The sequence below is a fragment of the Hemiscyllium ocellatum genome, chromosome 23 (genome assembly GCF_020745735.1).
Source record: "Hemiscyllium ocellatum isolate sHemOce1 chromosome 23, sHemOce1.pat.X.cur, whole genome shotgun sequence".
In the NCBI taxonomy this organism is placed as follows: Eukaryota; Metazoa; Chordata; class Chondrichthyes; order Orectolobiformes; family Hemiscylliidae; genus Hemiscyllium; species Hemiscyllium ocellatum.
Window position 1 is genome coordinate 35,444,345 of NC_083423.1, and position 16,390 is coordinate 35,460,734.

Here is a 16,390-nt window from a genome sequence, read left to right on the forward strand (position 1 = left end):
TTAAAGTCCAATGATAGCATATACTATCATAATTGTCAAAACAACTTGCTGGTCTACCTTTAAAGATTTGTGAATGGACGCAGAATCCTGCCCTTATGCAACACTTCAAACTAGTATGACTTCAATAATACTGCCTCTCTCTGTTGCTTCTCCCAAACTAGTCTGCTTTACATTTAATATCCTAAATTGCATCTGCAATTAGATTAGATTATCTACAGTGTGGAAACAGGCCCTTCGGCCCAACAAGTCCACACCGACCCGCCGAAGCGCAACCCACCTATTCCCCTACATTTACCCCTTACCTAACACTACGGGCAATTTAGCATGGCCAATTCACCTGACCCGCACATCTTTGGACAGTGGGAGGAAACCGGAGCACCCGGAGGAAACCCACGCAGACACGGGGAGAACGTGCAAACTCCACACAGACAGTCACCTGAGGCGGGAATTGAACCCAGGTCTCTGGTGTTGTGAGGCAGCAGTGCTAACCACTGTGCCACCGTGCCGCCGTACTTGCCCATTCCATGATTCTGTATTCTCTTAAAGGACGGACCTATCTTTCTTATTATTTCCTTTGTTGCCAAGTTTTCTGTCATCCTGAAACATTGAAATTGTGCTTCGTACATCCACGTCACAATCATGCAAAAACCAAACCCAGTGAGTTACCACTGACTGCCTCCTATCATTTTGCCAATTTAATAGCTTAGACAGAACATTGGTGTAATTGTTGACTATGTCGCAACATGACAACATTGGAATTCTTGTGGAAACACCACAAGTTAGGACAGTGTTTTTAACCACCTTTAAGATATCCAGCACCTCCTCCTCTGTTGTATGAACTTTTCTCAAGACATCACTATTTATTTCCCTGAGTTACCCAACTTCCACTTCCATCTCCACAACAAATACTAACGCAAAGTATTGATTTAGTATTGTTCCATAAATCGATGTCTTCGTTGATCTTTAAGGAGCCCCATTCTCTCTCTGGTTACTCGTTTGCCCTTAATATACTTATAGAATCTCTTTGGATTCTCCTTAACTCTATTGCCAAAGCTATCTCATGTCCAATTTTTGTCCTCCTGATTTCCCTCTTAGGAATACTCCTATTATACTTATACTCTTCTAGGGAATCACTCCATCCCAGCTGCCTATACTGCCATATGTTTCCTTCTTTTTCTTGACCAGATCCTCAATTTCTCTAGGCATCCAGCATTCCTTACACTTACCAGTCTTGCCCTCCACACTAACAGGAATAAATTGTTTCTGAACTATTGTTACCTCATTATTAAATTCCTCCCACTTTGCAACCATCCCTTTACCCATGAATAGACTCCCCCAATCAACTTTGTAAAGTTCCTGTCTAATATTGTCAAAATTTTAACTTTTTGATCAGTTCTATCCTTATCTATAACTATTTTAAAACTTGTAGACTTACAATCACTTGCTCCAAAGTGTTCCCTACTGACACCACTGTCATTCACTCTGAAACTTCTTCTATCTATTAGTCACCAAATTGTCTGCCACCATTCATGACTCAGTCAAAAACTTTAATTTGATCCTTTGGTTGTTGGATGACTTATTTTATGTAGAGCTTGCTATTTCCATTGTTGACATGCATGTTGTTCTGTTATACATCTTCACCAGGCTGACAATCTCTTTTCAATTACTCTTGGAGTTCTTTCTAACAAGCTATTAAAGAACACCTCATTGGACTGGGGACAGTCATCTGACTTGGTGGTAGATGGAGGGATATACCATTCTGGTAAAATGCAACTCTTCTGAGGGCCACAATACCTTGGTGATATTTTATCTGCTGGATCTATTTTACATTTTTCTCATGTTGCACCATGATAATACCACACATCATGATGCGGTGCATTTTCATTTTGAAGATATCAAGTCTCCGCCACAAGAACTGTGTGGTGGCCACTGCTATTAATAATGTCACGGCCTATGTCAAAGCTGATCATGGTATGAGTGAAATCTGACAGCAGTTTCAGAAATTGTGGTATCTATCAAATAGGTCGAAACTGTAATTTCAATGTCCACAAATATACCCTGCTCAAGATGATTGAGTGGTTCATCAATCTCAGTAGCAGTCAACATTTCAGAGGGCAACCAGGAATTTTACCTTTGACAGAAAAACAAAACCCTGAAAATAAACCACAGGCCTGGCAAAACTTTGGAAAGACAAACACAATTCATGTTTCTGGCCAATTGTCTGAGTACTTCTAGCAATTTTAGTTTTTCATTTAGAGTTCCAACATTTACAATAATTCTCTCTGGTATTAACATTAAATTAGACATTTCCAAGTGTTTCTCTTAATTGGGGCTGTTTGATGACATTGATATTTGATAAGTTCATGTCAAAGTCTACTGCATCCCAAAATATTACATTTTGACATTTCATTTGCTCCAACAGACTATATTTCTTAAAACTGTGGGCACTATGTTAGCCAGTCTGCAGTGTAAGAATGTAAAGTGGAAATAATTGAAAGATTATCAATGATTTTCAATGGCTGAAAGACTTTACCAGCATGGACACCATTATTAGGGCATTGTTATCCTAATCTTCTACTAATTTTATTGGTTGATACCTCAAAACATGTGGCACCCTCTTATTAATGTAGGTACAATAAAAATATTGCAGCAGCACCTCATTACTTTTTATAAGTTGTAAAAGTTCAGTATGTCACACAACGCTTCTTCCATTTCTGCAATTTTCTCTGGAACTCTCCACCATGAAGTTTAACAGTTGACTATCCTTCATGTTCTACTTAGACAGTATTAACAGCTTGCTCAGCTGCAGGGTACATTACAGTCAAATCTGATGTTCATTTTACACACAGGTTTCCTGCAGGGTTCATCTCACACTGAACTTGCTGCCCAGGCAAAACATTGCTGAGTGATGCACGGGCTGGTCAATTGTTTTTCACTGGAAATCAATACTCATAATTACATTTTTATCTTGTGGCAGAAAGTTCAAAATCTACCCCATGTTGCGAAAGTGGAAAGATGTGATTGAACTATCACTAAGAAACAAGAAAGGTGAAGTCTTCATTGCTGTAACTGCTTTCCTTTCCCTTTCTGTAAGCAGAAGTTGGGTTTAGTTCCTTGGTGTTTGGTCACCAATATACACATATTATAGCCATTTTCATACATTGAATAGACATTGTGAATAGATTTTCGACTATAAGGGTGGCTGGTATAAGTACAGTGGTAGAAAGTGGAGATGAGGAGGTGGCTGAAGACTCAACAAGTGAGACTATGGATACAACCTAACATGACTGCTCCAGCTTTTGAGTTTGAACCAGACGAGTTTGCAGGTGCTCTCACAGAACGTCAGATAAGCAATTCAGTATAAATAATTCAGGATATAATTCAACATTCTGATGCTTGCCAGCAGTGCATGGGGCTTCCAAGCTGTTTGGAACTTATCAGAGTCAGCCAGAGAGAGAACAGTGGCAATAATTGTTCAGAGAAGGATTCCCCAAACTCTCAGTTCCAAAGGTTGAAACTGAAGATTCACAGCCATGCCGAAGAGAGTAGCTGATACTCACTACAATACCTCAGAGGATGATCTCACTGCTCAACAGCTGGCTTGCAACTTCTTGGAAGCAAGTTTACCTGCCTTGGACTTCACACACTTCAATCTGCACTTCCCTGTCATCTTCACTGTGATGTATGAACAGCTTATACCGCTCCACTTTAGACCTCTGTTGAGGAACAAGAAGAACATTGCTAGCCAGACTAATAGCACCAAGAGCTGCCTCTTCCAAAGGATGGATGGCGCAGAAGCAGGGATCCACCACATATGTTATGATCCCAGTGGGACAAGTCAGTTTCAAGAAATTTGGCAAGTTGGATTCTTGTTTGGTTTTAACCTAGCAGTTTCTCACTGAGATGTAAACACACAATGTAGAAGGTTCAGGTTTAAGATAGAAGCTTAACATGCAGAAGAAATGAAGATAAAATAGAATAAACCTGTAACTTTCAGGCAATTGAACTTAAATTTTCTTAACTTCAAAATATTTTCAATACTTGAATTGTTTTTAAACTAAATACTTTAGTCTGGACTTTTGACTAAACTTTCCTGAGACTGAGGTATTCTACCTTGAACAATTCTAAACTATCTTTTCTTTTTCTTAGGGACAACTGCTTTGCATATCCAACTTCAGCCAAGAATCTTGTCGAAATACCTAAATAGGAACAAAAAAACTTTTACTTTTCAAGCTATGTGTGTTTCTCCTAATTAAATTTTAAAAATAAATCAATCCCTGACCTGCTGAACTGAAGTCTAAGGCGCAACTACTAATTTTGTTCACTCATAAAACTCCCCCAGTACACACAAAATCCCATCACTCACCAAGAAGTAAATCATCATAGCTACTTGCAAGTTAATTATTAAACCCCTTCAGACTCACAAAAAACCCATAAGCCACTAGTTGAAATTCAAAAAGTCAATACTCAAGAATAAATGATATTAAAATACATATAAATGATATACCTTGTTACATATCTAAGGCAAGATCCTTAATAGAGAGTCTATGGGTAGACAATCAAGCCTCTCAACAATGCCTAAAGATGATCAGACCTACATGGCCTGTCATTACTGAAACTGTAGCCTTGAAAACAAGCTTGATTTCCCAGGTGGGGACACACTGTGAGATCATAAAACTGAGGAACAGAAGTAGGCTATTCAGTCATACAAGTAAGAGGGAATCATATGGCAGGTATAGACAGCAGAGATCAAGCAATTCCCAACAATGTATAAAAATAGTAGGAGTATACTTAAGAGGGAAATCAGGACAAAAGATAGCTTTGGCATACAGGGTTAAGGAAAATCCAATGGGATTCTACAAATACAGTGAGGACAAAATGGTAACTAGGGTGAGAATGGAAACCCTTAAAGATCAGCAAGGCCAACTCTGTGTGGAACCACAAGAGATGTAGGAGTTACTAAACAAGAGGTTTGCATCAGTATTTACTGTGGAGAACAATAAGGGAGATAGAAACCGTGGGGAAATAAATAGTAACATTTTGAAAAATGTCCATATTGCAGAGGAGGAGGTGCTGGATGTCTTAAAATGCATAAAGAATATAGAACATCGAAATGTAGTACAAAGAACATTACAGCACAGTACACACTCATCGATGTTGTGCCGACCTTTTATCCTACTCTAAGATCAAACTAACCTATACATTGTACTATCTTCCATGTGTCTATGCAAGAGTTGCTTAAATGTCCCTAATGTATCTGACATATAAATGTAGATAAATCCTCAGGACCTGATCAGGTGTACCCTAGAATTCTCTGGGAAGCTAGGGAAGTGATTGCTGGGCTCCTTGCGAGATATTTGTATCATCGATTGCCACAAGCAAGGTGCTGGAAGACTGGAGATTGGCTAATGTGGTGCCACTATTTAAGAGAGGGAACTATAGACCGGTGAGCCAGATATTGGCAGTGAGCAAGTTGTTGGAGGAAATCCTGAGGGATAGAATTTACGTGTATTTGGAAAGGCAAGAACTAATTAGGGATAATCAACATGGCTTTATGCATGGGGAATCATGTTTCATGAACTTGTCTGAATTTTTTGAACAAGTAACAAAGAGAATTGGTGAGGCCAGAGTGGTGGACATGATCTTAATGAACTTCAGTAAGTTGTTCGACAAAGTTCCTCATGGTAACCTGGCTAGCAAGATTAGACCTCATGGAATACAGGGAGAATTAGCCATGTGGATACAGAACTGGTTTGAATATAGAGGGTGGATGTGGTTTTCAGACTGGAGGCCTGTGGCCAGTGGTGTACCACAAAAATTGGTGCTGGGTCCACTGCTTTTTGTCATTTATATAAATGATTTGGATGTCAACATAGCAGGTATAGTTAGTAAGTTTGCAGATGATGCTAAAATTGAAGGTGTAGTGGACAGAGAAGAAGGTTACCTCAGAGTACAACAGGATCTTGATCAGATGAACCAATGGACTGAGGAGTGGCAGACGGAGTAGAATTTAGATAAATGTGAGGTGTTGCATTTTGGAAAGGCAAATCAGGGCAGGATTTATACACTTAATGGTACGGTCCTGGGGAGTGTTTCTGAATAAAGAGACCTTTGAGTGCAGGTTCATATTTCCTTGAAAATAGAGTCACATGTAGATAGGATAGTGAAGAAGGCATTTGGTATGCTTACAATTATTGGTCAGAGCATTGAGTATCAGAGTTGGGAGGTCATGTTGCGGCTGCACAGGACATTGGTTAGGTCACTATTGGAATACTGCATGCAATTCTGGTCTCCCTGCTACAGGAAGGATGTTATGAAACTTGAAAGGATTCAGAAAAGATTTTGCCAGGATGGTGCCAGGGTTGGAGGGTTTGAACTATAGGGAGATGCTGAATATACAACTGCTATTTTCCCTGGTGCGTCAGAGGCTAATGGGTGACATTATAGAGATTTATAAAATCATTAGGGACGTGGATAGATTAAATAGACAAGGTCTTTTTCCTGTGGTGGGGGAGTCCAGAACTGGAGGGCATAGGTTTGGGTGAGAGGGGAAAGATGTAAAAGGGCCCTAGGGGCCTTTTTCATGCAGAGGATGGTGCATGTATCTAATGAGCTGCCAGAGAAAGTGGTCGAGGCTAGTACATTTACAACATTTAAAAGGCATCTAGATGGGTATTATGTCTAGGAAGGCTTTAGAGTGATATGGGCCAAGTGCTGGTAAATGGAACTAGATTTATTTAGGATATCTGTTCAGCGTGGATGAGTTAGACCAATGTTTTCCATGCTGTACATCTCTATGACTCTGTAACTTAGCCTGCTCTGCGATTCAACAAGGTGGCTGATCTGATAATCTTCACTTACAATTTCCCATGTCTCCTTTACATTCAACTGTTGCAAAGGCAACAGGAATCAAGAGATGACCCTTTCATTGTAAATGTCATACAATGCCTTTAATTAGAAATATCTAATTTGACAAGTTCAGGGTATCATCCCATCCATCCTTACTGGTTGGTGTTGAAAATGAAAGTGGGAGGTGAATGTAGTGGTTAGTTTAGAGAGCAACTGCAAAATATGTTGTAAATTCCAATGATTTTCCAACCCACTCTTGACCTTCCTGCTGTGTACAGGTCATTTTCATAAAAATTCTTTCCTGTGAGATCAGGCACTAAGTGATGTCACAATGATGTATATTTCCAGGAGCAAATCATTGGATATTGGTCGAGAGCCTCACGAATTATGGAGTGAACCACTGTACAGTTCAGGCCAGAGTGTTGATCAAACTTGGTACCTTTCTAGCTTCACATTCCTGATGAAGAGCTTATGCTCAAAACATCAACTCCCCCTGCTCCTTGGATGCTGCCTGACCAGCTGTGTTTTTCCAACACCACACTTGTTGACTACTTTTCTCGTTTGTATGGTTCAGTTATTCAGACTTTGCAAACTACGTGAAGTGGTGTCAGCTATCTGATTATTTCTGATGTTCTTCAAAAAGCTACACAATAATGTCTCCCATTAAAACATGCAATCATGTACAATAAAAAAAATCCACGGAAACATAAGTTGCAACAGACTGCAGAGCCATGTTTAAATTGCTAAACGCCTATTGTAATCCATGGGATATCTGAAATGATTATTAAAATTACCTTTCCTTGGCTTGATCATACTTATTTGGTTGTAAGTTAATTTAACTGCTCAACACTCAGTCGCACTATAATTCAAAATTGTTTTTGATTTGGATATATCAAAATCACTTTGTACTTAGCTAGATATTTAAAAAAAACCTTCATAACTTTCCTTGAATTTCTTCAGACTCAGATGACCATTCAGTTGAAATCCAATTTATTGCAAAGCTAGGAGGAATCTGTTGCATAACTTTATTCTTATTCATTTAAGCACACAAGAGTTGGCACGTGTCCCAATCAGAAAATTTCATGACACAGAGCATGTGTTTTTAGTATTGATGCTGACAGAGCTTTTAGCAACTAAAGTCTCATGTTGTCCTCAATGTAAAATGGAGAAAATAGAAAGCAAAATGAATCAGTTTGACTTGATGACTAATTAGACGCAGTACTCATGGCTGATTCCACAGTAATTTGAAGACGATTTTCTAAATTTATTTGGACAAGAGAAATGAAGGAAAAAAATGAAAACTGCAGGAAGATCATACCCCCTTTATACATTGATGAAAGCACATGTTGCATTTGTTACCAACATAAAGCCAACAGAAAATATTCCTGGAACGAAAGAAAAAGTCAAAGAAAGGATTTACTGGATAGCTGAGAAGACCATGGCATGTGTGACAAGTACTCAACTGCAAAATCTCTCTCTGTTCTGAACTGCAAACCTTCAGGAAAGACGTCAAAAAGGCGACTAGGTTTTCCATGGTGAATGTCGCATGTGTCTGTGAACATGAAACGTGGCCAGTTATGACAGCCAGGAGAAAGAAAGATCAGCTTACTGCCGGAATTCTGGGGCAGTTATATGCCGAGAAAAAAAAATAGAATTTGATTCAACTCTCGAAAGTGAATCGCTGTTTTTTTTAAAAACGATTATGGGATGTTAAAATGTTTATATTGTTTTGTCTTGCACATTCCATTCTGAGGTCATAATACATTTTGTTTTAGATTATGTTCCATTCTGTCAATTCTCTCCAATTTCAGTTGGAGTGTTTTGTGACTTCCATATTGGAAAAATCCAACTATCAATTCTGTATAGTATGGCACAATCATGTTCTACTGTAATCAACAGTTATGATGATCACTGTGGTTTTAAAAAGGTGTATTTTGTCCTTTTTTGATGTGGGTTGAAACAGAGGTGATGAGCAGTCTGCTTCAAAGTCAATAATATAAACAGCTTGTGAGGTCTTGGGTTTTCTTTAAGTGAAACACTAGATGCAGGCTGAATGGGTGGGGTCAAGCTCCCACAGAATCAGGATTTTGTTTTGTTTTATCCTTCAGTAGTAGTTGCTGGAATCTTGAAGCTGAATGAGGAAGTTCGTACTCCTCCTACATTACCACTAAAAGCTGTTCTCTTCCTCTGCTAAAATTGCATGTAAGACAATCTATTTTACCAAATGTGCCTTTGCCGTGGGTATGTTTATGGGATGTTACTATATTGCAACAGTTAATTAGTAGTAGTTAATATATCTATCATTTTATTAAGCATTTTGATAATATTACAGTTAAGCCAATTATTTTCTTTACCTTTTATTTTCTCTGAAATTTAAATGCATTATAAAAACAAGTAGTTTGACTAATCAAATTGCACCTGGAATGCAATGCCTTAAACTGACCTTTAAAATAAGAAAGAGTTAGGATGTAGCCTATCTTTTTTGTATATTTTGAGGGTGTTTGGTTGGTCCATAACCAAGCATATTGCACAATTACAAACAAGAACAGATATTGCAGGTAAAGCTCAGCAGGTCTGATAGCATCTGTGAAGAGAAATCAGAGTTAACATTCTGGGTCCGGTGACCCTTTTACAGAGGGAGTTCTGAGGAAGGGTCACTGGATCCAAAATGTTAACTCCAATTTCTCTTCAGAGATTCTGCCCAAATTGTTAAGCTTTTCCAGAAATGTCTGTTTTGTTCCTGATTTATCCAGTGTCTGCAAATCTTTCAGTTTCTATATTGCACAATTACTTCACTCAAGGACAAAACCTACATGAATGAATGTGTTACTTATCCCATCCCAGCTTTCAAACTCAGAAGTGATCCTATAGATAAAAAACAAATTCCAGAAATTTACAAAATGTAACAGCTTAGGAAGGACAGAGTTGCTATTACTGCAATATAAGTTTTGTATTTTGATAATCAACGGTTCAAGGATGCAAAGATGCAAACAACAGAGTTCAGTGTCGAGAACTGAATATCTAACTAGTCTTCAACTTTAGCCTTCTGAAACTTGACTATAAAAATATTCCTGTAACAGTATAATGAGGGTCTGTCTGGACATAACTGAGCTACCAATTTCAGTGAATCTCAAATATCTCAGGCCAAAAAGCACAACATATCTGCTATTTTCATGTAATTAAATTCTTTATGGTGATTACTGAGAAAATTGATATTCTCTTTGTAATTCATGAGACGCAGTTCCATACAACTTTCTACCTAATCAATGCAGAAAAGCTGAATATTTATTGTGCAGTGGGGACTGGACACCTTTTTTTTCTCTAAGGGGCAGATTAGATTTTCCCCACACTGTATGTCACATTCCATATTTGGTGAGCTCTTTGTAAGATGATGGTGCCATAGGCATCCTAACGAAGGCACCACTAGAGATTGGCGTTGCACCACAACAGCAAAGAATAACAGTCAAGAAGCAGAAACAGCTCTAAAGTTGATGGAGTTCCAATCTTCTAGTAATTCAATGTTTTCTTTCATGGTCTGAGACTTAGGACATCCAGTAGCTTTCTCAAGGTGAAGATTCAGTGAATTTTAGGTGTAAATCCATTTACACCTATCCTCTTTAAACCTGGAATCTGCCTGAGGAACCTCCGTGGTTGGATATCCCCAAAGAGGTCTTTGATCCCAAAAGATCTCTCCAACCCACCGTAGCCTCTAATCTTTATTCCTGACAACACTCTCATTTACTAACCTTCAAAAGACTGTCTCCCACCTGAAATCAACAGCCCACCTGATGTAGTCCCCTCTTCTCCCTGTCACAAATCAAACAAATGCTCCTTTTAATCTCTATCTAATTGGCCCACCCAACCCCTGGTCTGGGCCATCCCACTTTACCCCTTCCCTCTATTGACCCCCTTAACACTGCACTGATTTACTCTCTTTACTCCACTTTTTCCTGCCAGTCAAAACCTCTTGCCTATAATCAGATTGGGTTCCCTTCTGAGTTCAACCCCTTCAATGAGTCCCTTACTCTCCTCCTACTATCACTACTTCATTTTCCGTCCCACATTGACCCTCTTCCCAAATCGACTAACCCCTGTCTCCTAATTAGTCATCCTCCAACCAAATCCCCATTCCCTGCAATTCAGGTTACTCCTTCCCAATCAGATCCCCTCCTTCCATCCCACAGCTCTGAGTGACACATATCCACCTTCCATTTCCCCCAATACTCACAACCTCCCCTATTCACACACTCTGCATGGACCTATCCACTTATGCAGTCTCCAGCTCGCAGATTCCTACCCAACTGGAGGCTAAGCTGTCAATCACAATGGCCTGACTGCGGGGTTGGGGATCAGAGAGATGGGAGGGTTCATGACTTGGGGGAGTGGTGGAGGAAACCAGTTAGTGACATTAAGGACATATACCATTAACCTAAGGCTTCATCACAGATTCAGGAATCCCAGATTACATGATCTGAATGACTTTCTATCACTTTCACTATGGATCAGATAGGTAAAACTTCAACCCAACAACTAGTATTAAAAGGTAGCTAAAAGGACATCCCTACCAAATGATAGGAAAGTATTTCATCAGCAAATCAGCCATGAATGTCTGTATAACAGGCAAAAAGGCTGATGTTAATTTGTGCACTCGTGATTCCAAGGCAGCTTGGCTTGTGCAGATTTCCCCACATGCAGGGATTACAGTCAATAACATAGCAATAACCTTTATTGCTGCTTTCTACAGGCCTTAGAAAACAACTATTGGTTTATTGTCTTTTGCACCATGTTTTGTTGGAAATGGTGATTCATGTGCCTGTAACCTGTACAAACATCAGTTGTCAAAACACGCACTTAGAAGTTGTAATTTGAGTGAATTTCTATCATGGGTTCTCAAGAGCTGAGATCTAAGCTGCCAAATGAGTAAACTGTGTTTCTGTTGTTGCATTACATGAGCTTTTTTCTGTTTTTTTTTCATTCAAATGCCTTCAGATCATTTTGTTTCTTAAAAGAGGAAAAAGTGTCATTATGTAAATAAAGAGTTTTATAAATCTTTCACAACACCAGAGATATATTGGGGTGGCACGGTGGCTCAGTGAATAGCACTGCTGCCTCACAGTGCCAGGGATCCAGGTTCGATTCCAGCCTCGGGTAACTGTCTGTGTGGAGTTTGCACATTCTCCCTGTGTCTGCGTGGGTTTCCTTCGGGTGCTCCGGTTTCCTCCCACACTCCAAAGATGTGCAGGTCAGATGAAGTGGCCATGCTAAATTGCCCAAAATGCTAGGTGCATTAGTCAGAGGGAAATAGGTCTCGGTGGGTTACTCTTCAGAGGGTCGGTGTGGACTTGTTGGGCTGAAGGGCCTGTTTCCACGCTGCAGGGAATCTAATCTAATATATAGAATGCAACTCTGGCTATTCAGTGGCATTTAAGGTCAAGGCATTGATTGTCAGGCACTGAATGTGAGTCCAGATTACCAGCCTCAAATACAAAATGGGCAGTTACCAGCCTTGGGTCAGCACAATGTTGGGCAGATTGGAGCCTATCCTATAGGAGAAAGATCTGTCCAGTGGTAATTGTAGGGTTAAGAAAACCCTTGTGGTGACAGCAGTCCACATTATTCTTTTGGACCCAGAAGTGGCAACACCATTTTCTTGATTGCCCCTGGTAATTTGAGCACTTAGTTCACCCTTTTGGCTGTCCTACTCATTTGGCCACATACTCTTTAGATCACATCTGCAATCAGTAGTCCAATCTGATTGCCAGGATCAGAACGAATATTGCCTTTGATGAAGAAAAAACAAGCAACAGGCAATTTCTATTTTACTCTTTTTTTCTAACTGGCTCGTTCAACCTGTCTCTCCAGAACACCTACAGAGAAGATTGGTTTGAAAAAAGTTTGTTGACAGTTTTTCTTTAAAAGACAGGCTCTTCTTAAGAAAATTCTTGTAGCATTAGTTTATTGGTGTTTTAGGCATCGCTGCAGGAAAAAACATACACTCTAAACAAAAAATTCAATAAGTCGCTGATAATTCATGTGTAAAATACAGTGACAATGTAACACTTCCCACAGGTTGCACTGGAGCTGGTAAGCTGGTTAAAACAGAGCAGCTCCAATTCACACTTGGTTCGTGGTGATTTCTGATTTTAATGATTGCTTTGACGAGGTACGAAGTGATCACAAGCCTCAGGCTAATCATGGTCTTCCGACAGCAACCTACAGGATGGAAAATCTTTCAGTGTGAATCAGTATGATTTTTTTCAGTGTATTATTTCTACTGTTACAGAACTAAAAAAAAATGTCCAACCAATGAATTCTGAAAAAAAGAACATGAATTTTGAAACTAATTTTCAGTGATTATTTGCCTCTTGAAATAAAGTGAGGTTGCTGAGTCACATGGGGGAAAGATAATAGCAAGGATGACAATAGCAAGCTTGCTTCATTATGTTTATACAGAGAATGAAAAAAAATGTTAACCTCTGAGTAAAATATTGTTTTTTCCCAGTGAAATAACTTGTCATCCTTCAGCTAACACATTCTACCTATAAGATACAAAAATCAATTTACTTATCCACCTACAGTAGGTAAGGAAAACATTTCCTTATGTGTCATTAAGAAATCTGTGCAGCTGTCTGCATTGTCACACTTCCTGCAAGACACGTCTGTCATAATTTGGTCGTCACATTGAAATGAAAAAAAAATTACATCTGTCATGACAACGGAACAAGACAGTTTAGAAATTGTTTCCCTCAGCTCTCCCAGATGCCATTTGTCTTTCTTACAATCTCAAATACACTTGATGCAGAATAAAAGGGAGAATGGAGGGTATATTAATCTTCACAAGTGGGTTGATCGGGTCGGGCTGTTTGTAGGATTGAAATGGTCAAAATATGTGAAGTAAAACCCAAGCAAACTTATTGTCAGTTTAACCACAGCTGCAGCTGAGACTTCCACTCAAGGGGTGTGAATCTGTCTCTATAATATTTAAACAGAACTGCATTCCTCAAATTAGGGCAGCCATTTAAAATTCAATGCTGACTGTCTGCATTCCCTGTGTTCAGAAGACCTGGCAACTAAAAGGTGAGGATAGCAGGTGGGAACAGTTTTTTGATACTCCAAAAAGCCAATCACTATTACCCCCTGATCCACCCCTATCAAATCTGCAAGCTCTCCTGAACCCCGTGCCCTATCTGCAAGTCTCAGAAACCTTCAGCCCAACCTTTGCACCAGACAACTGATTCTGCAACTAATCAGAGTTACTTCTATGCCACTACATGACAATCACTGTTCCCTCACAGGTTATGTAAAAGTCAGTTCCTTTAAATTATTAAGCCAAAAATGTTGAAGAGGGCCACTGCTTCAACACAATGCTTTTCCTAAAGAAAAGGAAAACGATGCTCATCAGAACCTCGGTGTTCCCAGTTTCTGACCCCTGCACACAAATGCCCCTTTTTCTTTCACATTGCTCTGTATATAATTGCCTTGTGACATAAGCAATAGAAATGTCCACAATTGTATTTACCATCTCTTCTCCATATGATAATTTTGAAATAAACATTTTTGCAGTTTAAGATGTTTAACTTTATCTATGTAGTTATTTCTTACTTTCAATATCTTTTGTTATTGTTTTCTTCTTTTGGGGGCCTCAGAGTCCTCCAGAAATCTGCTCAACTGATTGTACACCAACACAACCTGCACAATTGGTCCACACCTCTCAATGAATGCCCAGCTTTTGGCCCCCTCAATCATCCAGGTTTCCTCTTGCTGATCTTCCAACTTTTCCTTCCAAATTGAAAAATTTCCCTCATCTGTTTACTTGCAATTAGGTATTTGCGGGCACTCACACAGCCCTGTCCTTGGGAAACAAGCCACAATTATTGAAATTTGTTCCCATTTTAGCATAGAATATTTCCTTACGCACTTTCACTTCCACCTTGTTTATAAACGTTTTTCATTAGTTAGTTCCTCACTGATAGTCACACATGTATGTATCTTCAAATTGCCCCTGGTCTTTTCAATGAAGGAGACCGAGTTTCATGACAGGAATCCCTGAATCACAACAATTAGTTTCTACAATGCTGCCTCTTCTCTATGCTATTCATCACCTTCAGAGAAAGCACCACTAATTGAGTAATACCTCCAACACTTACAAAATCATCCTCAAAATTTATTTTCCTGCTAAACAATGAAATATCGTCTAGCAAAAACTATTAATCCATCCCGTTAAATGTCTGCACAACTTCCAAAACTACTCAGGAGTCCTCCACATGTTTCCTCAAGACTATACCCAATTCTTCAAACATCAAAAGGTTCTCCAGATTTACGACACTGACAGATCCTCAACCCTGTCAGATTCCAATCCATCTTTAATCACTGCTAGGGCAGTTTAAGATCCAGTCCCTGAGATGCTCTCGGCAATAAACTGGAGAGGCATGAGTGAAAGGTTCAACATGATAAATTAGCACATGGTTCATTTCTGATGAGAGATCATTGAGCTGAAATGTTGAATGTTTTTAACTCTTAAAATCCATCCATGGAGATAAAATGGCGACTGCTAGTTCTGTTTTTCTCACAATGAATGCTGATAAGACCTGCTGAGTATTTTTAGCATTTTCTGTTTTTGATTCAGCATGTGGTTTGTTCACAAACTTTCTTATATTTTTAGGCTTTTTATTTACTTTGAAGTAATGCTTTGGTGAGGATGGCTATTCCAATAATTAAATAGGGAACAAAGTTCATGATGGGCGAATGGTGGCAGATACAATGGCCTCTAAGACTTTCTATGAACACCGACCATGAACCCAAAACTTGTGTGTGGATAACCCATTGACCGCCACGGACCATCTGACATGACACTGGATCAAGAATAGCTCTGTTCACAAAAGCAAGGCTTAGCGAAGTATGAAGCTTTCGTGTCTTTGTATCTTATGACCACTACCTTAGGATGCATTTGCCATATCAAGCAGTGAACAGTGCAAAGAAGTATCTAGAATGCTTTAAAGGCTGCTTTTTGCAAAGATTGATGTTGTCATCTTGGAAAGAACACGCGAAACAAAAAGCTTTTATCAGAGAGCACACTTCTTCTAATACATTGAGATCCAGATTTTAGATTTAGAGTACTACACATCAAACTAATGGTTTTCACCAAAATAGTTTGCTATTAATTAATATTCAAATAGTGTCTGCATTCAGAAACATCATTATGTCCATCAATGACAATAAGTCCTGGAAACAACCGTGGCACATCCATTACATAATGGATTTATTGCCCATCCCTAATTACCCAATCAGGGCAATTAAGAGTCTACCACATTGCTGTGGGTCTGCAATGACATGTAGGCTAGACCAGGAAAGGATGGCAGTTTCCTTCCCTAAAGAAACATTCGTGAACCAGATGCATTTTCTTCCAACAATTGGTAATGGATTCATGGTCATCATTAGACTCTTAATTCCAGATATTTATTGAATTCAAATTCCATCGTGGTGAACATGGTGGAGGCATTGAGTGGATATCACAACTAGTTGACCATTAATAATCTGGTCT

General features: G+C 39.2%; 1 protein-coding gene across 7 annotated transcripts in view; it reads right to left on the reverse strand.

Annotated features, from left to right (window-relative positions):
- tafa5a (TAFA chemokine like family member 5a) overlaps window positions 1–16,390 on the reverse strand; it is a 475,664-nt gene that overhangs the window by 31,370 nt on the left and 427,904 nt on the right. The window contains exon 6 of one of the 7 annotated variants that reach the window (XM_060842857.1): window positions 12,876–13,062. The exons of the other annotated variants lie outside the window; for them this stretch is intronic. Coding sequence (XP_060698840.1) covers window positions 13,042–13,062 — 21 coding nt within the window. The 3' untranslated portion in view covers window positions 12,876–13,041. Of the gene's footprint in view, window positions 1–12,875; window positions 13,063–16,390 lie in introns of those variants that run through there. 7 annotated transcript variants of the gene reach the window in all.